At 48.0% G+C, this 25994-nt stretch overlaps 1 protein-coding gene across 3 annotated transcripts; it reads left to right on the top strand.

Annotated features, from left to right (window-relative positions):
• Positions 1-25873, top strand: PI4KB (phosphatidylinositol 4-kinase beta). Of its 3 annotated transcripts, XM_087827915.1 has the most exons (12): positions 1-105; positions 7223-8159; positions 12630-12674; positions 15136-15363; positions 16221-16448; positions 18542-18651; positions 19219-19323; positions 19544-19667; positions 20504-20769; positions 23490-23622; positions 23887-24007; positions 25023-25873. In XM_087827915.1, the coding sequence occupies exons 2-12, from the start codon at positions 7251-7253 to the stop codon at positions 25202-25204; spliced, it is 2451 nt and encodes an 816-aa protein (XP_087684041.1). In that variant the 5' UTR covers positions 1-105; positions 7223-7250; the 3' UTR covers positions 25205-25873. The 3 variants fall into 3 exon arrangements, with proteins under 3 accessions (XP_087684041.1, XP_016071043.1, XP_016071044.1); XM_016215557.2 differs by lacking the exon at positions 1-105 and having other exon boundaries at positions 7164-8159; XM_016215558.2 differs by lacking the exons at positions 1-105; positions 12630-12674 and having other exon boundaries at positions 7166-8159.
• The last annotated feature ends 121 nt before the right edge of the window (positions 25874-25994 follow it).

Consider the following 25994-nt stretch of genomic DNA (forward strand, 5'->3'; position numbering starts at 1 on the left):
GCGCAGGCGGCCAATGGAACCCAGGAGCGGTCGCTGCTGCTGAGGCGGCGGTGTCGGCAGCCCGACCCCGCCCGCCCGCACCCCCTCCGCGGGGGTCCCCTGGAGGTAAGCGACTCCTACCCCGTGTGCCCCCCTTGCCCTGTGTTGTGGGGGGTCCCTCTCCCCCCTGTCCCGCACAGCCTCCCCCGCCCCCACCCCTAGGTTCGACTACAAAACTGCCCTCCCGGTGGCAGCTGCACCCCGGGTTCCTTCTCCACCCCTTCCAACCAAGCCTGGGGTACTTCTCTGCCTTTTGGCTTCCTCTTCTGTTTAGCTCCTCCCTCTGCCCCGGGGATTCCCCCCTCCTCCCTCTTATCCCTGCTGCCTCCTTCCCGAATTATTTTGTCTCTTGTCATGAACTCTTTTCACATAGGACGCCTCTTACAATGTCCATCCTTGTTTGTCTTTCCTCCCTGTCTGTGCTTCTGCCCCAAACCTTTCCCTTGGCCTCCGCCTTTATCCCTTTTCGTAGTTTGCCCCTTTCCATAGATGTCTCTGTGCAACCCTAGCACTGGGTTTCCATTTCTCTGGGCTAAAGATTGTGACCCTCTCTTCCTCTGCTTCTTCAGATTCCATTACCTCACCGCCCACCACCCAGCTCCTGGCTTCCAAGAATTGCCTATTCCCCCGTCCTTAAGGGGTCTCATTGTCATTCCCAAAGTATCATTTGCATTATACTTTAACCTTAATCCTTACACTTCTCTGGAGTGTTTTATGATCCTTAATTTTCTTTAGCTTCCCTTGCTCCCTCCTTAATACTGCAACCTTTGGAGGTTTGTTCCTGTAGAAGAGAGATCTGACAGTACCCTTTCCCATTCAGGATTTCCAACTTTGACATCGTCTCCTTTGAGTTTCAGGGATTTTGCTGATCCTTTTGACACTTGGTTCTGTTTTCCCTGTGGTCTTTATGTGTTCTCTGGCGTACTGTTTCTCTCCACATACCACTTGTTTCAGGATCAGCTAAACCTTGAACTAAGAAGAAAATGTGTGGGGAGGAGGGGGAGCCTCAGCTGTCTCACTCAGGCTTTTCTGAACATGAGAGTGTTTCTGAAGGATGGAGCAAGTTTTGTAGAAGTCCCTATCAGGTTACACTCTGACTACTCAGGATCAGCCACTAGGAGGGATGAACAGTCCTTCATGGAAATGGAATGAAGTTGTGAGAAATTTTTTTTTTTTTGGATTATGTAATTTTAAGATTGTCTTATAGGGATCGTAGAGTAGAATATCCTCCCACCCCTGCCCAGATCCCAAAGGAGTCAGTTTACCGTTTGTGGCTTACTAGAATAGTTTTGGTTGATTCCGTAAGAGCTTAGGACTGGGGTAAGGTTGGGGGGGTAACTGGGAAAAGGAGCACTGGAACAATGGAAAAAACTTGTTCATTCAAAATCAGGGCTTCTGGCCAGCCAGTGTTGCTCAGTGGTTGAGCATCAACCTATGATCCAGGAGATCAAGGTTCACTTCCTGGTCAGGGAACATGCCGGGGTTGCAGACTTGATCACCAGCAGGAGGCAGCTGATCAATGACTCTCTCTCATCATTGATGTTTCTATCCCTTTCCCTTCCTTTCTCTGAAATCAGTAAAAACATTTTTTTTTAAATTGGGACTTCTGAGTTCAACAGGTGACTTCCTCACTTGACCTCTAGAGTGACCTTTTTGGGAAAATGGCCCACTTTATAGGCATCAGTGCAGTAATAGGCTAATAGTAGGATGTGAGTTGGGGGGAAAATTAGACTCAGTTTATTTGTTTACAAAACATTCTGGGTTTCTCAGACAAAAGGTATTGATTAGTAGTGGTTTAGTTGTCTGGAGAATTTTCCCTTGGTCTAGTCTACAACGGTGAGAGTAAATCAGCTTGAAAGATAAGCTCCAGGCCTGCTTCTTCGTCTACCTTTTCCCCCCCACACACACACACACACTGCATTAAGTTGCTGTGCTGTTTCTCTTGTACTTGATCCATAACTCCAGATTCCATAGGTGGAAAGTGTGCTTGTGGCCAAGACCATTGAGGGAGCTAGCTGGAAAAGAGAACTGGAGTGAGTTGGGACTTAGGAAACTAGTTACCCCCTTGTATGCCATGTCTCTCTCTCGGTCTGTGATAGCAGAGAGGGCACGTGAAGTCCCATTCATCTTCTGACTCTAGGCCTGTTTGAAAGTAATCACACCACCTCATCCCACTTCTCCCTTGTCTTTCCTTGTTAGCCAGAGTGCAGTCTGCTCATAATCTCCCTTTTTAGGAGCAGCTTTACCCCTGGGAAGCACTCCCAAAGAGAAATCACGTTTCCCTAGCTTCCCTCCTTCCTTCTCATAGCTGGGTTCACGCTGCATGAGAACATGTTTGCTGAACACCATCCAAAGCAGCAAATTGAGATTCTTTGATTTGGGGAAGAACTTTGGGAGGAATCTTTCAGTAATTGGCATGAGATAAGAGAGGACCTAGTCCAAACCCATTTGGGGCTTGCAGCAGGGAGGATCAGTTCAGAGAGAGGTGAGTGTACAGGTTGCTTGCTTGCTTTGTCATCTGTCTGTTTCAGCAGAGGCTTCCAGAGCTGGCTTGGGCTGTCTGGCTGGAATCTGCTTATACTAGCTCCATGGCACAGCACAGAGAGTTCTCGGCCTGATTCAATATTGACTTAACTACCCTGAGACCACTGCCCTCCCTGCCCTCCTGCTGGTAGCTTGAGAATGCCCTCTCTCCTGATGCCAACCCCCCTTGGGGTTTTGGGTAACCATTTACCTGGTTCCTAGTAGGGCTTGAGCCTGCTTGACTGCTCAGCCCTGTGTTTCTACTAGGAATAAGTAGTATTCAATCTCTATCTCTACCATTGAGGTTAAGGGGGGAAAGATGAGCTGAGACCTCCTTAAAGCAAGGTTTGAGTTAGACCTTAAAACATGAGAAGGAACTTCTCAATAGCAGAACAGATAGCCTAGAGTGATGTGGAGTCTCTTTTTTTTTTCTTTATTAAAAATTTTAACCCTACTCCAATTTGTGGAGTCTGTTCTGAAGAGCAACTTTTTAAAAATCATTATTAAAGGTATATGTGTACTTGGTAACAAATATAATGGTGCATAAGAGTTTATGATGAAAATTAACAGTCCCTTTCCATTTATCCCTACTCCTATTCCTTTAGAGTTAACCTCTTAATTAGCTGAGTATTTACTTTTTAAAAAAAATATATGTTTTTATTGATTTTTAGAGAGAGAGATGGAAACATCGGTGAGAGAGAAATCGATTGTCTGCCTCTTGCACACCCCCTACTAGGGATGGAGCCAGAAACCCCAGGCATTGAACCAGCTACCTCTTGGTGCATGGGTCAATGCTCAACTACTGAGCTACACCGGCCTGGCTCAGTGTTTACTTCTGAAGGTTATTGCCAGAGCTTTAGATAAAATGCTTGCGTCTCTATTCCTTGATTTATTAATTGTTACAAAGAGGATTTAGCTTTAGAGGCTTTATACCTCTTGTCTATATGATTATGTCATTTTTATTTCATTATTAAAAAAACCTTAAATAATGTATATGAACATCCCTTTCTTTTCCATTAACTTTTAACTACCCATCTTGTGGGATGAAGATACTGACTCCACTTCCCTTTTTCCAACTCATATGATCCATCTCAAAGGGATCTTTTAAAAGGAGGGGGAAAATTGATCTCACCTATCTCTTTGGAGGCAGAGCAAGAAATTAGATGATGTCTTAAAGGCCATTCTATGAAAATACAGGAACATTTAAAAACAATCCATATTTATTTAGTCCATGGAAAAAGATTTGAAGAAGGGAACGGTGAGAAACTGGGTAAAGGGATTGAATCGTGGCTCTTTACCATCCTGTCTTAGCAGAGACCAGTTCAGTAAGTCCTTTAATGGAAGCCAGTGGAGGGTTGTTTGCCTAGAACCTTTGAGGTGAAGAGAAGCGGAAAGTCAGGTTAAGTGATAACATCCCCTCCCCACAGAGTCCTCTGGAGACATTTACCTAAAATGCTCAATCACACAGAACACATGCCTGTGAACTCCTCTGTCCTTTTCAGCTGCTGCTCTCCTCTGCACCCCCTGATGCTCAGATGAGGATTCCCGACATTGCCCAGACATAGCTGTGGAACCCAGTCAGTTGTCAACATTTTCACTCCCCTTTCCTAGAAGCCAGCTGCTAGGCTGGGGCAGGGGAGGCCTCTTCAATTCCCTTCCAGTCTCATTGGAAGGCCAGATTAGGCTCCTAGTGTAAAATGTGGAGCCTAGTTGTCCGAATGTCATTGAGAGCCATGGGAGTCATTTGATACTAAAGGTTTGGATTTTCTTCTCTTTTTCTTATTCTCTGGCTTATAAGGGGGAGGGTGCTGAATGCAGGACCTGTTTCTTCCTTTTCCTTTCACTTTCTTGTCCTTTCACTTTCTTTAGAATGATTACTTATCAGAGCTGTATTTTCTTTGCATTTGAAAGTGAATGAATTGATATTGAGTACTGTATCTGGATTTAGGTTTTAGAGAATCCCTTTCCTATTTTTTATTGTCTAAATTGCCAAAAACAACCTAAATTCCCTTCAATACCTCCCTTTCCCCATGTCTTGATTCAGATGCAGGCAGTCCCTGAGGCTCAGAGAGACCAGGAGGGAGGCCCAGCTCCAGTTTGGCAGTTTCTAGTGGCAGAGCTGCTTCTATAGGAGAGAAATCTGGTTTTCCTGCACCTCTTGACATCATCTGGTTCCCTGGGGAGTAAAGGCTGCCAAATGGGGTTTCTGTTCAGTGGGAAAGTCCCCTGAATACTGTGATATGGGATTCCTAGCTGAGCCCCAGGAATGAAAGAAATGATGTTATTCTTACCTCTTTTCCTGGTGCCAGTAATAATCCCCACTGTGATCAATTGGGGCAGATAACTGCTGCATTTGCTAGTGAGATCTGAAACACTGCATATGGGAAGATGTCTTAACTTAATTTTCCTTGGAAGTTTTGAAAAGTGGACTTTATGAGGTTTTGGTCACTTAAAAGTCTCTGGAATAGAGAAAAAGGGAAAGATGTGCCAAGCATAGAGAGACTGAGAAGAAAAAGAGCTGTTTGCATTAAATGATTGAGGCTGTCATGTGAGTTTCTAAGTAGACCTAAAAGGTAGTGGTCCTAGTTGGATTAGAATGACCTTCTGGTGCAGAGTGCCCTACAGAGGCGTGGCAGGGGATGATTAAAGCTTATTATTCCTGTGCAACCCATAGTTGCGAGTAGAGACAGATCCACATAGGCAGCCATGCTGGTTCTACTGCTCAGAAGGCACTGCATAATTTGGGGAAAGAGTAGAGTGAAAGAGTTGCCACCTTTTTTACTGATGCCAAACTCAAACTACGTCAGGGCTATTAAATTCGGAGATGAACTCCTTGCTTGACAGAGTTGAGAGGAAGATAACTGAAGTAGCCTTTTTTGGTGATCTCTGAGAACAGAAGAGTTCTGCATCTGCCTTCCTGCAAGACTTTCACGTTAACTGCTGAGAGACAGGGAGCTAGACTACATAATATTGGGCAGATCAAAGTAACCTTGACTTATAACATTTCAGAGATGTAAGAAGAGGCACGGGAAGGGTGGCAGTGGAAAATGGGGCTTTCCAGAGTAACTAGTGAATCTGTATCTGGAACCTCCTTCAGAGTATATGCACCCAAGTTCAGTAGGGTCAAAGATGATGTCACTATTAGTTGGAAATTACCTGTATTCCAGCTCTACAGTAGCCTCTGCCTTCCTGTTGCCCACACTCTTGGCGCATGTCTTAGACTCACTCTCTCTGCATTTTTGTGAGGAGGCCTCTGAGCCCATTGCTGACTAAAGTCAGATTTTGGAGCTGGGTTGATCTGACATTAACAATGTGCCTCTCCCAGTCCTTTGAAATTTCTTCCTGTTCTGCACTGATTCTCCTGATCTGGATTTGGTGAGGCTCTGGAGAATCATTCTAGGAAGGCAATGGCTTTTGTAAGCAGTGTTCTCTCACTGAATTTCCTTGCAAGAGTTCCTCCAGAGATTCTTAGTTATGTAATTCCTGCTCCCCCTGTTCTTTACCCATGTTCTAGACCCATGAGATCCAGCCTGATCCCCCCCTGCCCAGCCCCTCCGGTTTTTGGAGTGTGTGTATGATAATGGGGAAAGTAGTGTTGGGTTAGCAGAGATTTGCAAACAGCGAGGTAACTAATTCACTTCCCTTTCAATAAACAGTATATGCATGTGCATGCACATATATACACACATACTGTTTACTAACATTTTCAGTAATTAGGATTCAACTAGCATTTATTGAGTACTACTTTGTGTCATGGACTATGCTAGATCTTTTTACCTTGCATGAAGTCATTTATTCTATGTGGCAACAGTGAGAAATAGAATGTTTTTCCCATTTTTGCAGTCGAGGAAACTGATACTCAAAAGATACATGACTTGCAAAAGTTTATATATCTGATAATGGCAGAATTTTGAACCCCAGCCTATATGACTCCCAAGTTCAGGACTCTTTCCACTATACTTTAGCTGCCATAGCACTGGAGAAAAATGACATCATGAAGTTAGACAAATGGCACAACTTCAGCAGGGTGGACGATAGTTGTTTTAGGCTGTTTATTCCTAAATGAAGCCTGGCCTGGTATTTGCTGGCCTTTAATCCTTAGGTACTTTGATTCTGAAAGGGAATGTAGAAATGTATGTTTTACTAGAAATATACATTAAGACTTTAATACTAAATAAAGGTGAGATGCTCAGGACCTTTGTATGGAGTGTTATATGAGTAAGGAAATACAGTTTAAAGAGGAAAAGACAAAGGTTATGGGCAGGCATTTAAGGGGAGACATGGGAAGAGCACAAAGATAGAATGGGGACAAGGGAATAAGACCAGAATTGCTTTTTAGTCTAGCTGAAGAATTTGTAAACCTATATAAACATAACACATATAAAGCAACATTTTGCAAATACAAATTAAGAACAGAGCCAAGCTGAGTAACTAAATGCAGAAGGAATAAAGAGGGAAGCAGTGTTCAGAAGTGGAGGTAGCCAGGGAAAGTTTCTTGGTGGGAGATGACTTTTCAGCTGTTTTTGAAGGAGTCCAGGAAGACAAAAAGAAAGGAGGTGCCTGGGAAGGTTTCATGGCAGAGGGAAGATCTGAGGATGGCACCACTAATCAGTATGTGTATGTGTCTCCCTTTCTGTTCCTTTTTCCTTCCTTCCTGTAGCTTGGAAGCTCGAAGTCTGGCTGTGGCCATGGGAGATACGGTAGTGGAGCCTGCCCCCCTGAAGCCAACTTCTGAGCCCACTCCTGGGTCACCAGGAAATAATGGGGGCTCCTTGCTAAGTGTCATCACGGAGGGGGTCGGGGAACTATCTGTGATTGACCCCGAGGTGGCCCAAAAGGCCTGCCAGGAGGTGCTGGAGAAGGTCAAGCTTTTGCATGGAGGCGTGGCCGACTCTAGCAGAGGCGCTTCACAGGAACTGGTCAATGGGGATGGTGTGGACAGTGCTATCCGCTGCCTGGACGATCCTCCTGCCCAGATAGCAGAGGAGGAAGATGAGATGGGGGCCACTGTGACCTCGGGCACAGCCAAGGGAGCGAGAAGGCGGCGGCAGAACAACTCAGCCAAACAGTCTTGGCTGCTGAGGCTGTTTGAGTCAAAACTATTTGACATCTCCATGGCCATTTCATACCTGTATAACTCCAAGGAGCCTGGAGTGCAAGCCTACATCGGCAACCGGCTCTTCTGCTTTCGCAACGAGGACGTGGACTTCTACCTGCCCCAGTTGCTTAACATGTACATACACATGGATGAGGACGTAGGTGATGCCATCAAGCCCTACATAGTCCACCGCTGCCGCCAGAGCATTAACTTTTCCCTCCAGTGTGCCCTGCTGCTCGGGGCCTACTCTTCAGACATGCACATTTCCACTCAGCGACACTCCCGTGGGACCAAGCTACGGAAGCTGATCCTCTCCGATGAGCTGAAGCCAGCTCACCGAAAGAGGGAGCTGCCCTCCTTGAGCCCAGCCCCTGACACAGGGCTGTCTCCCTCTAAAAGGACTCACCAGCGCTCTAAGTCAGACGCCACCGCCAGTATAAGTCTCAGCAGTAACCTGAAACGGACAGCCAGCAACCCCAAGGTGGAGAATGAGGATGAGGTAAACCCCGGGAAGGTCAGAGGGGCCAGGCGGCGCGCAGACAGGATGTCTGGCATAGGGTCACTCTGTCCTCTTCTCTCCTTCCATCTGTTTCATTTCACTGATAAGAGCATGGAATGTTAGAATGGAAAAAACCTTAGAATTCATGTATTCCAGCTGCCTCATTTTACAAAGGAAGAACTCAGAGACCAGGGAGATAAAGTGACTTGTCTCAGGTCATATAGCTAATAGCAAGGCTGATACACCTGACTCTGTCCAGCGTTGTGTTTACTAAACTGCACTGCCATTCCATTAACTCCTTACTTAATGAGAACTGTGGCACAGACCCTCCTCACCCTGACTTGAGACCTGGGATATCTACCAGAATCTCTCAGAGCAGCAACCACGGGGAGGAGAAGGGACTATGTGTGTGAATTTTGTGTGTGCTGGGGGAGGGGAGATGTTAAATAGAACCTCAGCTTCATTCTCCTGACCACTCCTCATAATCCCTCCCTCCCACTCCCTGAAGATCCTGCTTTTTGTTTTCATAAGGGTAAGGTTCATTACCTATCACTGAGGCATCTGCAGAATGCCTCCTACGTGCCTTTCTTTAGGTGAAGGGATGTTGATCTTTCCCAAATCATTTAGGAGAAGCACAAAGGAAAGAAGGAAAGCAATCTTGGTATAGAGTAAATCTTGGGCATACCCAGTGTCTAGAAAGAAGAGAAAGCTACAGCAGCAGTTGTGGATATCCATTTAGGATACGGAGCAGGGAAGAGATAAGCACATCAGTAGGTTATACTCACCTTCCATTCCACATCTGGACAGATAGCAGGGGAAGTTGCCCAGTGGACAACCAAGTGTCAGTGACCTGGTGTCCCAGCCAGACAATGGTGCCCCAGTTCCCCCCTCTGACTCACCACCAGCCTGGCTCTCATCCTGGCTCCCAGCCCAGCCTAGGAAAGAAGGGAGAAAAGAACGAGGAATGTGCACTGGTTGGAAAATGCATATAGCCGTGGTGCTGGCATCTGCCTCTGTGGGGCACATAACTCACCCACATTTTTGATACAGTGGGACTTCTTTCAGCTAGAAGGAGGTCAGTGACTAGGGAAGGGAAAATACAGGAAGGAAGGCTACGGATCCTGCTTCCTCTGGAAATTCAATATTTTATTGTGGTAATTTAATAATAGTGAGGCCAAAAGATCTAACGTTTATTGAGCACTTATTATGTACATCATGTCATTTACATTTAATCCTCACAACAACCCTAGTAGACAGGTTTATTTTACCATTGAGTAGTCAGGCTTAGAGAGATTAGATGATTTGTCCAAGGTCTCTCAACTAGTGTATGTCAAACTAGGTCTCACATCACAGCTAATCATTCAGCTGGTCTGCCTTGGTTATTTCTCAGCATCTGCTTTCCCAGGTTCTCAGCCTTCAGAGTCCTGTGGGGAAGAACATCCCAGGCCTTAGCCATCTAGGTGTCCACATCCATGCATGGGCAGAGTTCACCTGTTCTCAGAACCACAAAGGACCATTTTCATTCCTGGTTGTGCTTGGCAGGGAAGCACAAGGTCATAAGGGAGGTTGTTGTAGAGCAAGAGGAATCATCCAGATCTGGAGGGACTGAAGTCATGAAAGGTTTGGGAGCTCTTCCTCTTGTGGTCAAGCCTGTGGCAGTATGAGTGTGAGCACTTGGAAATGAATCCTTGGTGCGTCTTGTCAGGCTTGCCTTTTCTCTGTGTGTGTTTTGTGTCCTCCTAGCACCAGAAGGGGTGAAGCCTCAGGGCTTTTCTTTCTCTATGCTGATCCGTAGTCCCTCTTCCTTCCATCTAACTCCTGCCCAGGTGGGATTATGGGTGACGCACTGAGATGCAGGTCTTTTGTGAGTGCCTAAATCCTCCAGGGTGTCGTCTCCAGCTGCCGCTCTTCCCAACCTGGCTTTATGGTGGGACACCAGATCTAGGGAAGGAAGGAGATACTACATCCCCAGCCTCCTATAGTATCTGATGCTGGCAGAATGAGACACCTGAATCCACTGGGGCTCCTCAGGAAACATGAGAGTGAAAGTGAGAGAATAAACATGGGTATCACTAGGAGTCTAAGCATTGGAATCCTCAGCACAGAGGCCTCTCCACATGCCTTTGGCATTTTGAGAATACATCTATCAAGGCCTTTTCTTCCCTGTCATGCAGCACTTATTCACTCAACAAATAGGTATTGAGCTTGTACAGTGTGTGAAGCCCTGTGCTAGAGGCAGTGGAGGGTGGAAGACAATGCTATCCTTCTCTCCAGGGACTTACAAGGTAGTATGGAGACCCCATTATCTATGGCACTGTTGAGTTTATGACTCTTGATTTTGTATCCTGAAACTTTACTAAATTTATTCTAACAGTTTTTGGTGGAATTGTGACTCTTGAAAAGTTGTTTAATACATATAAGAAAGACGTATACAGCTATTAACACTAGGCACATAATTATCTAAGGTCTGAGCAGAGACTCTATGAGAGGCTAAAAGGAGACCTGACTCTCTGTTCCCCATCCCTTGCTTTCCCCGTGGGTTCTGAGTGCAATCCTATGCTCCTACCACCAGTAGAGGTGCTCTGGAGGGTGAGGCCCAGAAAAGAGGCTGCAGTCTTTCTGCAGAGCTCTTTGCCCAGATCTCAGAGACGCTCCTATTTTTTTTTAAGGAGAGATCCTTTACACTCTCCCCATAATCAGAGGGCTCTAACACAGCTTTGTCCCCTCTCCCATCCCCAAAGCCCACCCCTTCAAAGCAGTTTTTATCAGCCTAATCAGGAAACTGTGCTCAGTTTCCCTTCCCATTTGTGACCAAATGGTAAATCATTTGGCACAGGGTGGGAGCACAGTTAGGTCCCACCCTAAACCCTGCCCTATATAATGACACTGCAGTAGATCAGCTTTGTCTTTTCAGAACTGCAACCTTTGTACAGAGAAATCTGCTGCATGTCACACTGGAAGCCCCAGTGGGCCTTCCAGCCTGATATGGTGTGATATCAGCTTCTTGGCCTTAGCTTTTCTCCTTGGAGCTGACTCAGTATGAGTGACTCAAGTCTACAGAGTAGGAGAGAGGAGCCAGTCATGATATGCCTCCCCTCCCCCAAGGCTGTTGTTAATGAGTCAGACAGGACCTGTCTGTGGAAGAATCAGCCTGATCATAGCTCACGGAGCCAGTATCCTGCCTGTTATTCCTTCCCCCACTAGCTCATGGGTAGAAATTGAACCACTAAGTGGTGATAGACTGGTATTCTCACTGCCTCTGTTCTCCCTTCCACCTCCACCCAAAGCAGAAGAGTTGTTGCCTTGGGAGTCTTTGGCTTGGCTTCTCCCTCAAAGTATCTCTCTCCCCAGATTCTTCAAGGAATGGCCTGACTATAGGACCTCCAGCCAGAATAGAAGTTACACCATGGAACTGAATTAAGTAGATGCTTGAAATGCTAATTGCAGAGTAGAAGCTCAGTGACCACTGCCCTCCTGCCCTGGGAGCTCCCAGCAGGTTGTCTCTTAAGTCCAGGCCCCTCCCCTACTGCACATTTGGGTGCAGGTATTGCCCCTTCCCCCTGCTCTGGGAGAGCTTGTTGCACAGAACCCAGGATGGGCCTGTGCATGAGCTTTAGCGGAGACACTGAATGAGAGTTTGACCACTGGCCCTTTGCCCTGTTTTGCTCACGGACCCCAGTAAGACACAGGAATGGGCAAGGTTTAGATAAACTCCCTGGGCTGGGACCAGGACAGCTGCTGCTCAGCTGTTCAGCTGCTCGGCTTTCTCAGATGGAGTAAGCTAGGACCTAGCTCCCAATTTATGGCAACAAATTGTAATTGATTGTCATGTAACAATCAATTGGAAGCCTGTGCAGGTTTGGTAGATAGGAAAGGTATTCATTCATCCTTTACTCCAGCAGAATCTAGCCCAGAGTTTCATGCTCATGGGTCTGTGATTTAAGGTTGGGATGAGGCTTTCCCAGGGTGATAATGAGGCTAATTAGAGAGGAGATATACCTGGCACTGAAAGTTTAGCTCTTCCACTTCCTCCTTGATGTTTCCAAGAAGGTGGAGGAACACAGGATTTCCAGTGGGACCAGGCAGCTTGTTAAGTTCAGTCCCTCTGTGGTGGCCTCCACAGAGAAGGGTTTGGTTGAAAGCAGAATTACCTCCCTAAGGATCCCAGCTTTAGGGTTTTGTCCTACAAGGAAGATTCTTTCAGGCAATAATAGAAGAGAAGAAAGTGAAAAACAGGCACTGTCTCTTCAACCCTTTTGACCTCAAGGTCCGAGCTAGCCTTCCAGCATCTCCCAGTGTCAAGAATCTGGCAAGCGGCATTTTGGGCTGACTTTCTTTCATTAAAGCAGAAAGGTAGAACTACACAAAGAAGCAGGTATGATCCAACTTGGACCTAAATTCTTTGCCTTTGTCTCTCTCCCCTCCCTCCCTGCCCCCTTCTTCTCCCCTTGCCCTCTGGCCCTTTCCCAGGAGCTCTCCTCCAGCACCGAGAGTATTGATAATTCATTCAGTTCCGTAAGTGGGGCCAGGCTGGGACTGGGTGGCAGGCTCCCCCCATGGCCGCATTTCCTCTCCGTCCCCAGGTCTTCTGAGTCCCCAGGCCAAGCCTGGAGTTAAAAGGTGCCTTTTCTGCCTAGGAGATCAGCCCCTCCCTCCCAGGCCTCCCAGGCCTCCCAGACCTGGAGGAGTCCCCTGCCTGTCGCCAGTGCCCTGAGCCCAGGCTCAGTGGGGCTCAGTTGATGGTTTTCCCAGGAACAGCTGGGATGCAGTGTGATTTAGCCTCCAGCTCCTGGGCTTCTAGATCAAACAGCTGGGAGAGAGGTCGAACTTACCCCTGGGTTGATGCCAACAACTGCTTGGCAGAAACCCTTGGGATCCTGTTTCTCCCACCCAGGACCCTTTCCCCATGGCCTCTGCCATCAGACCATCAAATATTTATTCAGTGTTTTCTAAATGTTAGGCCCTGTGCTGGGTGAGCTGATTCCAAAAGCAAACAGGATTTGGCCTGAAGGAAAGTTTTACCTCCCCACAGCCCAGTTTTCTTTTTAACTTCACCCACATTTCTTCCAGGTCTGAGTTCTTCCCTTTCCCAGCTCCCTGCCCGGGATGTTCCTTAATCATCATTCTCCTTTCTTGTTGCCTCTGGAATAACCCCTGACCCTCTGGTCCCACAGGGTCTTGGACCTTGTTGCTGGGCAGAGACGTGAGAGGAAATGCTGGACCCTCTGGGAGTTTGGATGATTTTTTTTTTTTTACATTTTAATTTTGATTTGTCTACCCAATCTGTTTTCTCTGTTCTGTGCTGATCCCCTTTCAATCATGATTCCTATCTCCTCCCATGTGGCAGAGCCTGTCTCTAGAGGCCTGGGGTCACATTTCCAACATGCTCATGTAACTTAGGGGCCCCCACCGAAATGCTGATTTGAAGATGGGAAGGAATTCTGCCTTTTAAAATCTGAGATGACTATGAATTGGTTGGGGTGGAGGATCCTTGGGACAGTGACCATTTGCCACCTGAGTGGACGGATTAGGGGATCAGGATGAATGAAGAAGTGAGCCCTCTTCCTTTCATTCTCTTTCTGTTAGGCCCCTGGCATATTTCCAGGGACCACAGAAGCCTAGTTCTGTTTTCCTGTATCTCTTTTCAATCCTGCCTCCCAAAGCATTCGTGACTGATTCAGACACCCTATTTCATTATTGTGGGGCCCCAGAGTTGGGCCCCAGAGCCAGCCCCCTGTGGGCTATAGGCTGAGAGATGAGCTTTTTGTTCCTTTGAACCTGGCTCTGCACACATGCAGAGATGGGCCTGGTACTGCCTAGCTTTCAAAAGAAGCTCTTTTTTGCAGTTTGAGGGAGTGTGGGTAGAAATTCTCAATCAGGAAACTAAACAAGACACAGAGAGGGAGAGAAAAGCCTGGTGAGTGAAATACTGTTTCTGTGAACAGAGGAGATACTGTTCTTATCTAGCTGAGGGGGGATGGGATGGGGAGCTGGGTGGCTATCTCGATAAAATGCCCCTTATGGTAGAAGGACTTAGATGGGGGAAAGAGCCCCTCTTCATGCCTAGTTGAGTCCATCTTTTTCCCCACCCCCACCTCACTCCCCAGACTGACTTTGCCCTTTCTGGGAATGACAGAAGTGCCCAGCATGAGGAACCAAGCTCACAACAGGGAGCAAATGTGCGGACCCTGGTCCTGAGGTTTATGGGAAGAGGACCCAGGAGGAATCACAGAAAAGAAACAGGCCTTCAGGGCTATCGTTGAGGAGTGAAAGGAGCATTGCTTTCTCCACCCACCTCCCACATCAGCCTTCCTCCGTCTGCTTTTTCTTTCCTCATTGATCATTCCTTATTAATCACAAGTCTGCTCATCCTCTCCTCATCTCCTGCATGTGCATTGACTTCTTGTAAGAGATCATGGTGGGGACGGGAATGCCATGTAAAGCAACAAAAGTCATTTGAATGTAGCGTGTCCTCCTTTGAAAGGGGAACTATTGCCTCAGAGCTCCCCTCCCTAGCCTTGGGCAGAGCCCCAGCCCAAGATCCAGATGGGGAGAGGGACAGCCCCATTCTGAAGATGGGTGAAGCACTTTAGGTGTAAGCAGCTCTTCTCTCTGGGGCCCTGTAACCTCTCTGGTGGGATGTTGTCCCCCCACCTAGCCATCTTGAAGCCTTGGGATAGTTCCTAAGGAACTCAAGTCCAAGAGAAGAGGGGTGCATCCCAGTCACCTGGATTCACACCTTCTTTTACCCTCAATAAACAGCCTGTGGAAAAGGAATATGCTGGCTCTTTTACCTGTTCCCGATTTACCTGTTCCCAGGGGTGGGGTGGGATCTACTAGGGCTGAAAAGTAGCTCCTTCCCTGAAGTTCTCCAAACACGGTTCTCTGGCCTGCATGGCCAGGAGTGACTGAGCGGGTGGGCCACTTTTTGCTATGGTTTCTTTACCATCCTTTACTTCACCCCAACCCCCTGTAGCCTGTCAGACTGGCTCCTGAGCGAGAATTCATCAAGTCCCTGATGGCAATCGGCAAGCGGTTGGCCACGCTCCCCACCAAGGAACAGAAAACACAGCGGCTGATCTCAGAGCTCTCCCTGCTCAATCATAAGCTCCCTGCCCGAGTCTGGCTGCCCACTGCTGGCTTTGACCACCACGTGGTCCGCGTGCCCCACACCCAGGCTGTTGTCCTCAACTCCAAGGACAAGGTAGGTGGGCTCTACTCCATGGTTGTCCAGGGTTTGTGTCTATGCCCAGATGTGCTCCATCAGCATCTTAGACTCCTTTATGGTTCATGTGCATTTGTCCACCTTGACTTTACCTCGTGCTGTTGTGATTCTGGGGACCCTTTTGTTCCCCTTCTTGGGCTTTGTTTTTCTGGATCAGAGGGTTGATCTTCCTAACTCACCTCTTGCCATGTCTCAGGAGAAAGTTACTTTCCACCCTCCTTAACAGTCCTTTTGGTAGCTCTTCTACAGCCCTCTAGAACTCATAGGCTTTCCAGGTGTAGCAACATGAGAATAGAGAAATCTTTTCTTTCTAAGACTTTATCTGAACAGAGTGGCCAAGGAGAAGGGGAGAATTATGCCTTATTTACATTGGAGAAAATTAGCTAAATTTGTCTGCTGGTTGGAATGAGTATTAATGGTTCAGATTTTTCTTTTAAAAGTATTGAAGAGCAGACCCTGCTTGGAACAGTGCCCCCATCTTTCCCAGTCTTTTTGTCTTTAGGACAGGCACCCAGAGGCTTCAGGCCTCTTTGATGGGTTATAATTGATAGTTTGGAGTGGTTTCACCCAAGTGCATCATCTATGCATTTGAAGCTCAGCTGAACCATTTTGAAGACTTGGGTGCACTTTCTCATTCTTTTTTTTCTCACACTCATTCTTTATATAGGTGTTCATAAGACAAGAGTCTACCCTAACTATGGCGTTCATAGTGTCAGGGGACTGATGGTTGAGGGTTGAAGCTAGGAGTGGGCAGCAGGAAGAACTGTGTAACAGAGTTGAGATTTAGGGGACAGTGGTACAGGTGAATTGCAAATACTGTTCTCACTTTTCCACAGGCTCCCTACCTGATCTATGTGGAAGTCCTTGAATGTGAAAATTTTGACACCACCAATGTCCCTGCCCGGATCCCTGAGAACCGAATCCGGAGCACACGGTCCGTAGAGAACCTGCCCGAATGCGGTATCACCCATGAGCAGCGGGCAGGCAGCTTCAGTACTGTGCCCAACTATGACAACGATGATGAGGCCTGGTCAGTGGATGACATAGGCGAGCTACAGGTGGAGGTAGGGAGCTCAAGGATGTAATACTGGGGCACAGCACCTATTCTCCAGGGGCTTCCAGTGTATGTGAGACAAGACGACACACCCTGAGGCAGGCTGAGGCAAGCGCCCGAATGAGAAGGGTAGGTAGTATTGGGTATGAAAGGGGAAGGCTCTGAAGAGCCCTAGTCTGGAGTAGATTCAGGTGGAGTTCATTTTCCTGCAGGAGGAATTTAGGTTAAATGTAAGGAGGAACTGCCCTGGCTAGTGTTGATCAGTGATTAGAGCATCGGCCCATGCATCAAAGGGTCTTGGGTTTGATTTCTAATCAAGGGCAAGTACGTGGGTTGCAGGTTCAATCCCTGGCCCCGGTGGGGGCAAATGTGGGAAGCAACCAATCTGCCTCTCTCTCCCTCCATTCCTCTCTCCGATTCCCCGTCCCTCCCTTCCACTTTCTCTAAAAATCAATGGAAAAAATATCCTCAGGGGAGGATTAACAAAACAAAAAAATATATATAAGGAGGAACTTCTAAGCTGAGGAGTGAGAGAAATTTAATCAAAATATTTATTTAACATCTGCTATATAAACTTGTTTTAGGAAAGCAGAGAATGGCAAGTTATACATTTGTTCATTCATTGAAGAACTATTTTTGGAGGCCTTCTTTGTGCCAGTTCTGAATGCTGTATGCTAGTGAACAAGACCCGGCCCCTGCCTACAAGGAGCTTCTGACCTAATAGGAGAGAGTAGACGATTAGTCAGCAGGTAGTTGTAGTATGGTGTGATCCAGGTTATGCTGGAGAGGATGGGAAATATGAGAGCACTTGCTGGTGGGGGTAGCACTCCAGACTTGGGGTTGAACACACCCCAAAAGATTTTCTGAAGGAAGTAATGTCTCAGCTGAGGCCTAAAGAGGGGTATGAATTACCTGGACTGAGTATTCAGGCAGAGGGGATAGCATGTGCAATGACTGGAAGACTAGAGAGCTTGGCTGGTCTTAGGAACTGAAAGAAATTTTGTATGATGTGTGAAGTGGTGACAAATGAGGCTGGAGAGGCCAGCATGGGTCAGATCAGAGGCAGGATCCTGTAAGCTGTGGAAAGAAACTTGGACTTTATTCTGGGTTGTATGGAACCAGAGAAGGATTTTATGTAGCTCTGTGACACAACCACCTCTCACTTTGGGAAAAGACAGACTCTTTGTCCTTGAGCTTACAGTCCAGTTGGGGAGATTGGACACAGATATTTAAGAAAAAAATGTGTAAGATATACAACAAGGCAGTGTGCAGTGTGACAAATGGAGTTGAGGAGAAATGCTCTGGTACAAAGGAAGGAGAAAATAAGCAACTTGATAGTTAGAGGGAGAGGGGGAGATTAGATTGAAGAAATGGTCATGGAACCTAGTCTGGAGAGAGTCTGTTTTGGACCCTGAGGGAATGCAGCCCTAGCCTTGGGGAGTTCTCAGTATAAGACTGAAAGTTCTGCTTTCTGTGGTGATCACAGCAGTGGTTTGCAAACCTGAGTGTGCTGGGAGTCTAGAACTTGTTAAAAATTCAGACTTCCAGCCTGGCCGGAGTGGCTCAGTTGGTTGGAGTGCTGCCCTGTACACTAAAAGGTTGTGGGTTCAGTTCCTAGTCAGGGCGCATAACTGGGTTTCAGGTTTGAGCCCTGGTCAGAGCATGGAGCACGTACGGAATTGGTTTCTCATATCAATGTCTCTCTGTCTGTCTCCCTCCCTCCCTCCGTCCCTCCCTCCCTCAAAGCAGATCCTTGGGTGAGGATTAAAAAGAATTCAGACCTCTGGATCCATTCCCAGTAATTCTAATCCAGATTGATGGTGCTATAGGGGAATCTGGTTTTAGCAGCATTCCAGGTGTTTCTGATACAGGTAGTTCACACTTTGAGAAACACCAGTGTAGGGCCTATGTGAGTGCCTTCGCAGTTTGGGGTCCAAGTGATCAGGATGGTGTGTAACCAGGGAGGCTTTTTGGAGCGGAGTTAGGAAGAGAGGGATGTTCATGACCTGCAGATAGAAAACACTCGGGGTGATCTGTGGAGGGTTTGAAAGAAGTGAGACCGGTGCCTAGCGCTTCTGACCTACCATCCCCTGCTCTCCCCAGCTCCCTGAAGTGCACACCAACAGCTGTGACAACATCTCCCAGTTCTCTGTGGACAGCATCACCAGCCAGGAGAGCAAGGAGCCTGTGTTCATTGCAGCAGGGGACATCCGGTATGGCCAGACCCACTGCCTCATTTTGCATCCCTCTGTAAGGAGCTGCCTCTCTTTCTCTTCTTCCTTTCAGTCGGCCTGTGTCTTTCCCTTTTCCCTCTCCTTACTTTGTTCTTGTCCTGAGGCTTCCAAACTTGAGGCAGTGAAGGGGCAGATGGAGAAATTACTGGGCTGCTACAGAAGGAAATTAAATGTTAAAAGGACTCCAAAGGAATGAAAGCAGCAGAGGGAGGAATTAGAGCATTGTTTCTCAGAGTGGGTCTGAGGACTACACATGTCAGAATCAGAGAGAGAGACCTTGTTGAAAATGCAGATGCTGAAGCCAGAGCTCTTCTCAACCAGAATCTTAGTAGAGGAATGGTGAGGTGATTTGCATTTTATCATGATCCCAAACCACTAGGTTAGCAAAAAGGTATCAGTGGCATGTTTCCTTCCATGAGTCTCTCAGGCTAGGTTTCTATGTCTGTGCTTAAAATCAAGGAAATAGTGTGGGAAATGCTGCCATAGACAGGAACATGAGGCTCAGGGTAACTCCTCCAAACAAATGATGATGTTTCTTCTTGCTAGACGGCGCCTTTCAGAGCAGTTGGCTCACACCCCCACAGCCTTCAAACGAGACCCAGAAGATCCTTCTGCAGTTGCTCTCAAAGAGCCCTGGCAGGAGAAAGTGCGGTAAGTTGGGGGGGTGGGGTAGGGTGTCTTTAGCCCTCTCAAAGCTTGGAGGCCACTGCAGATACTCACTGTGCCATCCCAATATCCATTGGGCTCTCCCCAAATTCATCAGGCTCCCAGGCAATCCAAGTCCTTGCCTTGGGGGAGTTGGATTTTGATTTTTGGTGGAAGCTGTGTCTCTGTCCTCACCTTCTGACACCATTTGCTTCTCTCTACACAGGCGTATCAGAGAGGGTTCCCCCTACGGCCACCTCCCTAATTGGCGGCTCCTGTCAGTCATTGTCAAGTGTGGGGATGATCTTCGGCAGGAGCTGCTGGCCTTCCAAGTGTTGAAGCAACTGCAGGTAAGGAAAGGGAGGGAGAAAGAAGGGGAACTCAACCCAACTGCAGCCCACCTGAGTAGACCACACAGGTTGCTCTGCAGGGAACTCTGCTGAGGACCAGCTTCCAGCCCAGGTCTAAATTGAGTAGATTAAACTAAAGTGGTTGCTCCTTGGCTGGTGTACTTCCCGGGGAAGTACAGCCACAAAGACAGCTCCACAGCGACCTCTTGTGGCTCTTTTGTGACTTGTACCCTGATCACCAAACTTCAGGGTACTTGGCTTTGTTCCTTAGTCAAAACTTCCATCTGAAAAATTCATAAACACAGACAACAGTATGGTGGTAGCAATTTTATTAACTAATGTTACCCCAATAAATTCAATAAAATAAATAAATAAATACTCCCATCTGGTCTTCATAAGTGGGTTGCAGTGTGCTGAGACGTCAGTCCCCTGAGACTCTGGGTTGGTTGCCTGCCAGCAGCTTCACCTGTTTAATCCAGTTCCTTATATAAATATTTTCATTTTCTGTGGACCTAAATCCTTTTCCATATTTTCTCTATTTGAATTTGGGTTAATAGCTCCCACACTCGCTGCTCGTGTGGTTTCTGTTCTCCCTGCCTTTTGGGGACTGTCTACCTATAAGATGCCTTTTCCCACATACCTCCCTGAGTCCTATCAGGCCCTGGACCTCCTTAAAAACTCCCTGGTCCTCAGTGGGTTTTACTCACTTGGTGGCCTAGAATCCAAAGCCACCACTGCTGGGAACTGTCCAAGGTTGGGGATAGAGGAGGGTGTTAGCCTCCTCCCCCAATTTCAATGAAAGGTGATGGTCCCAATGCTTCTGTGTCTCCTCGCAGTCCATTTGGGAACAGGAGCGAGTACCCCTGTGGATCAAGCCATACAAGATTCTTGTGATTTCGGCCGATAGTGGCATGATTGAACCAGTGGTCAACGCTGTGTCCATCCACCAGGTGAAGAAACAGTCACAGCTCTCCTTGCTTGATTACTTCCTGCAGGAGCATGGCAGTTACACCACTGAGGCATTCCTCAGTGCCCAACGCAATTTTGTACAAAGTTGCGCTGGCTACTGCTTGGTCTGCTACCTGCTGCAAGTCAAGGACAGGTAGGTAAATCCCTGCCCCTCATCCTGACCTTTTTTCCAGGGTTCTCTCTGTCCCTTCATGTGTAGTTCTCTTATGCTCACCACCACCTTCCATTGCCAAGATGTAAAAGATTGTTCAAACAACATGTTTTCGGCAGAGACAGACATGTTCACGTGCCATTAAGCCAAGGAGACAGACTGACAAGTACTAGGGTAAAGGAGCAAAGACATGAAGGATTTATGGGAGAGGCAAGGGTTTGAGCAAGCAGGCTCCTGAAGGATGGAGAGCGAGGGCAGGTAAGGACTCTCCAGGCAGAGGAGCAAGTCAGTGTGATTAAGGCCTGGGCTTCTAACCGGGTAGCTCAGTTGGTTAGAGCATCGTCCTGCTATGCCAAGGTTGTGGGTTTGATTCCTGGTCAGGGCACACACAAGAATCAGTCAGTGAATGCATAAATAAGTGGAACAACAAATCGATGTTTCACTCTGTCTCTCTCTGTCTCCCACCACCCCCTGCTTCCCCCTTTCTCTCCATTTCTCTCTCTTGCTGTAAAATCAATCAATAATAAAATTTTTAGACAAAAAATTTTAAGAAAAGCTTGGGCTCTGCTGCCTGGCAGGAGAATAGTAGGAAGTGATGTCAGACAGGTATGTAGAGGCCAGGTTAGAAGGGCCTGCACAATGAGGCTGAGGAGTTTTATTTTGCAGGTGGAGGAATGACATGACCCAGTCTCTGTTTGGTGGGTGCACACTGTGGAGTCCACCCTGTTGGGTGTAGTTAGGCTTTTAGCAACAAAGCAGGAGGTAACAAGTCCTGACCTGAGGGTGTGGTAGATATGAGAGGCATGGTGGAGATAATGTTTAAACTCCCAACCCTGAAACTTTTTTTATTCCAATATAAGATTTTCAAAACTTTTAAGTATTTATTGCTTTGTCCAGAGCTGTCCCTCTCAATATCACATTACCTTTATGAGGCCCAGCTCTGCATATGGGTGAGCAACATACGGTACAAAAATAATTCTACCCAGACAGTGACTCGGTCAGTACCCCAAATGCTTCTGTGAGCTACACCTCTCATGGGGCATAGGGCAGCTGCCCTGGGAAGGCAGAAATACAGTGGCCTGAGCTTCCAGAGTTCCCAGTGACATGGCGGCACTTTAAGATCTGGCTAACAGCGCAGCTTATCAGAAATCTAGCATCTATTAAGTGCCTGCCATGGCCTGACAGTCTTATATTGAAACCAGCTGAAAACCCTGTCAAGACAGGTGTTTTTCTATGAGAGAACTGAGGGTCGGGGAGCCCTCAGAACCTGCACTCATTCCACCTGGCCAGTCCTACAAATGAACCCAGTGGAGGCTCTGCATTTGAGGGCTGAAGGGACATGTAATTATTTATAAGGAATTTGGTTACAAGCTTTAGACTGTCCCTAAAGAGTCAGGGTTTTGAATCCAGGGCCCAGAGAGCCTAGAACTGAGCAGCAGGATTGAGTAAATGGGTGGCAGGGAAGCAGGTGCTGGTCAGGCTTCTGGGCTTTCCTTTAGGAAATGAAGATATTTGGAAGATTAGGGTCCATCCTTTAAAAAAGGAGGATAGGGGGATAGGCAGCTGAGAAACCTTTCCTAATAACTCGGAAAAGGATAGATGTAGTCAAGCCATGGATGGGATCAGCCAGTGGAAAGAACTGGCAACAATGCACAGGGCTCCAAACTGGAAGGTTTAAGATCTCTTTAACCGCTTCAACATGAGTCCTCAACTATCTCAGCAGTTAAGAAAAGAGAGAAACTGCCCTCACTGGCCTCAGGACCTTAAGCAGCCAAGTGTTTCTCTCAGGGCCTATTCTCTCACCTGTAAAATGAGAGGTTGAGCTAAGACACCTAGAACCTTTCTGGCTCTCAGGCTTGTGCCTTTGTGGCTAAATTTGTAGTGCTTTCCTAGAGTAGAAAGGACTCAGATGGGACTGGGTTCTTCAGTCCCTCCTTTTTTGGCCAGTCAGATCAACCCCGGAGAAGATGGCCCTCAGACGTTGAGCTCTTAGCCTAACAAAGCCTCTGTTGACACTGAGGAGGTTGGTTGTCCTGAATGGGCCAGGCCTCACATGCTTAGCATGTTAATTGTTCCTCCTCCGACTGGCCATTCATGTGGGAATCACAAAGACCTGGACTCATCTTTAACTCTCCTCTTCCTGCAGCTGGCCTGTGGTCAGCGCAGGCTGACATTTCTTACTGTAGTGATGACCAGATAGTTAAAACTTACCCGTGAAGCCTCTGCACTATTCTACACTTAACTCCCAGCCTGCCACTCCCTTCTGGTGCTGATTTGCTTGGGCTGGTAGGAATCACAGATAAAATAGGCATAACTAGGTTCTGACTGGAGGCCTCCTTTGAGCCAATTGCTTGGTCTCTATGACAGCTGGCTGGAGTCTCAAAGGTTTTCTTCCCTTGCTGCTGGGTTTTCTACTAGATTGGGATCAATTTGGGTGATTGAATTACAATTTTTGGAAAATTGGGATAATCTTAAACTATTGTCAATAATAGTGATTGCAGACCCCACAGCCTTTGTTAGCAGTTTACTTTTCTGATTTCCTGTTTCTGCTGCTAGCTTTAGGTCCTAGGAGGTTGGACCCAGGTTATAGCAACAGGAAACATGGCAGGGGACTCCCCTGCCTGGTGTCATGTGGCCAGTGTGTTGCAGCTTAAGGCTTCCACCTCAGGCTTAATGCCTCTTCCTCTCCTTGGCCCCTTCAGGCACAATGGGAACATCCTTTTGGACGCAGAAGGCCACATCATCCACATCGACTTTGGCTTCATCCTGTCAAGCTCACCTCGAAACCTGGGCTTTGAAACGTCAGCCTTTAAGCTGACCACAGAGTTTGTGGACGTGAGTTAGGAAGGAGAGGTGCCTTACTGTGTTCTTTCTCTGTCATGGGAGGGGGAGCTGCTGGGCTCCCCCCAAATTATGGGGGAAAAAGAACAGAAATGGCAGTAAGTCAGGGTGAGGCTGGGTGCCCTGGGAGGCTTCCTGCCTGCTGAGAGAGTTGGGAAGTAATGGGGTTTGGTGGGTTTGTCCTGATGGAGGAAGGAGTTCTGGCTGGCTAGGGGTACACTGAGCCCTAATACCCACAACTTTTTTCTCCCCTCCCAGGTCATGGGTGGCCTGGATGGCGATATGTTCAACTACTATAAGATGTTGATGCTGCAGGGGCTGATTGCTGCTCGGAAACACATGGACAAGGTGGTGCAGATCGTGGAGATCATGCAGCAAGGTGGGGCTGGGGAGAGGCCAGGTGTTGGGATAGGGTGGGCCCAGCATGGAATTTCCAGGAAGTTCATTCCACCTCAAGACTCCAGGCGGGCAGGGGTGGGTGCCCAGCTCTGATCCAGTGCTATTTCTCCTTCCCGACATGCCTCCTGACAGAGCTAGGTCCTGGGCATAGTCCCCAGAAACTACCTCCTGGACACACTCAGGGAGAGAACAGTCCCATCTCCAGCCCTTTGTTCCCATCCCATCTCCTTATCCCTTGTCCAACTCTTTGTTTCTTCCCATCCAACTCTTGACCAGCTCAGATGTTTCTGGTCACCACTTTCCTCCCCACTGGGCTTTGACCTCCAATTGCCCTGTCCTCAGGCCCCTTCCATGTCCTGATACTCACCCCTCCTGCTCTGGGTATTTTCTCCGTCATCTTTATCTACTCTCACTGTGCTCTGTCTTCGTTACCTTGTCATCTATTTTGTCCAGGTCCCTCCTCTCCCAGCCTTCTGAGCCCTTGTCCCCACCCCTCTTTAAGGCTGCATTGTACACCCAGTCTGAGCTGCCAGTCTCCTCCTCCTCCCCATCCCTGCCCCCACCCCACAGGTTGTCGCCGTTGCTCAGGAGCATCCCTGTCTGGCCCCATGACGACGGTGGCCCAGGTCATCTGTGAGTGTCAGACGTAGCATAGGCAGAGCCCTGCAAACCAGATAAGTGCCCAGTTCAGGGCCCATTCCCTAGAACCTCTTCCCAGCCTTCCCTCTGGGTCCTAAGACTCTGTTCCCTCAGCTGTTACTGGGGGAGATGTGGTATTGGCCCTCTGCCTTCCTCTACCTCAGGCCCTCACCTAGAGGGGTTTTGGAGTGTGGCATGAAGATGGGCGCAAGACAGGGCCTCCCACCAGTTCTTCCTTCTCTGCCCAAACAGAATTGCATCCGCACGCTCAGGGGTCTAAGGTTTTTGCTGTGGCTGTTACCACTGCCCCTCCCTCCTTTTGGTCCATGACCCTCTGCCCTCACTGCCTCCACCAGGTTCTCAGCTTCCTTGCTTCCACGGCTCCAGCACCATCCGCAACCTCAAAGAGAGGTTCCACATGAGCATGACTGAGGAGCAGCTCCAGCTGCTGGTGGAACAGATGGTGGACGGCAGCATGCGATCTATCACCACCAAACTCTATGATGGCTTCCAGTACCTCACCAACGGCATCATGTGACACTCTTTCTGAGGCCCTAGAGTGGTGGGGCATTCAGGGGACCCTCCCTGGGAGAAACCCCAAACCAGGAAACCCCACCCACCCACCCAAAGGAAATGGAAGGCAAGAAATACAAAGGATCATGTGGTGACTGTAGAGCTTGCCAGGGGGAGAGCCAGCTGTGGGGTCCAGACTTGCTGGGGCTTCCCTGCCCTCCTTCCCCCAGCGGTGTCAGTATTACCACCTGAAAGATTCCGGACTCACTGCCCCCCAGAGAAGAGAGGTGACAAATGTGAGGAGACTGGGCCTTTCTTCTCGCCAGGGTCCGAGAGGTTCTTTCCACAGGCCATCTTCTTAATCTGTTCTGGGTCCCAGGAAAAGGGGGGGGGAAGAGTGGGTACTTGGTACTTACGACTTGATCCTGTGGTTTGCCTTTGGCCATGCTGCTGCCTGACTGTTCCCTTCCAGGGACTGACTCCTAGCCGAGTTCTCCTTGGTAGATGGGCCCTGGCATAGGGTCCTGCACTTGCTGAGGTTCCCCGTCACGGGCCAGGAAGGGTTACCACAACCCCTCCAACACGCGAGGGTATTGGCCTAGCCACAGGGAACTCCTTGCCCTGATCCCTTCCCCACACCCAGGGAAATAGCTCAATTTTTAAATTTTTGTTTGAAATAAAGTCCTTAGTTAGCCATCTGTGTCATTTCTAGTCCTATTTTTTGAGGATTGGGGGTGAGTGCTAAGGAGGGAACAGATGTACACACAGAACAAGGTGGGGGAAGCCTACTTTTTCCCCACCCGTCTGCGTCAGTA

The sequence above is a fragment of the Miniopterus natalensis genome, chromosome 19 (genome assembly GCF_054644295.1).
Source record: "Miniopterus natalensis isolate mMinNat1 chromosome 19, mMinNat1.hap1, whole genome shotgun sequence".
Lineage (NCBI taxonomy): Eukaryota > Metazoa > Chordata > Mammalia > Chiroptera > Miniopteridae > Miniopterus > Miniopterus natalensis.

Coding starts and splice junctions, on each gene's coding strand:
- PI4KB (XM_016215557.2), top strand. CDS start 7,176: ATGTGTATGTGTCTCCCTTTCTGTTCCTTTTTCCTTCCTTCCTGTAGC. Junction 18,652..19,218: donor ATTGCAGCAGGGGACATCCG/GTATGGCCAGAC, acceptor TCTTCTTGCTAG/ACGGCGCCTTTCAGAGCAGT. Junction 23,623..23,886: donor TGACCACAGAGTTTGTGGAC/GTGAGTTAGGAA, acceptor CTCCCCTCCCAG/GTCATGGGTGGCCTGGATGG.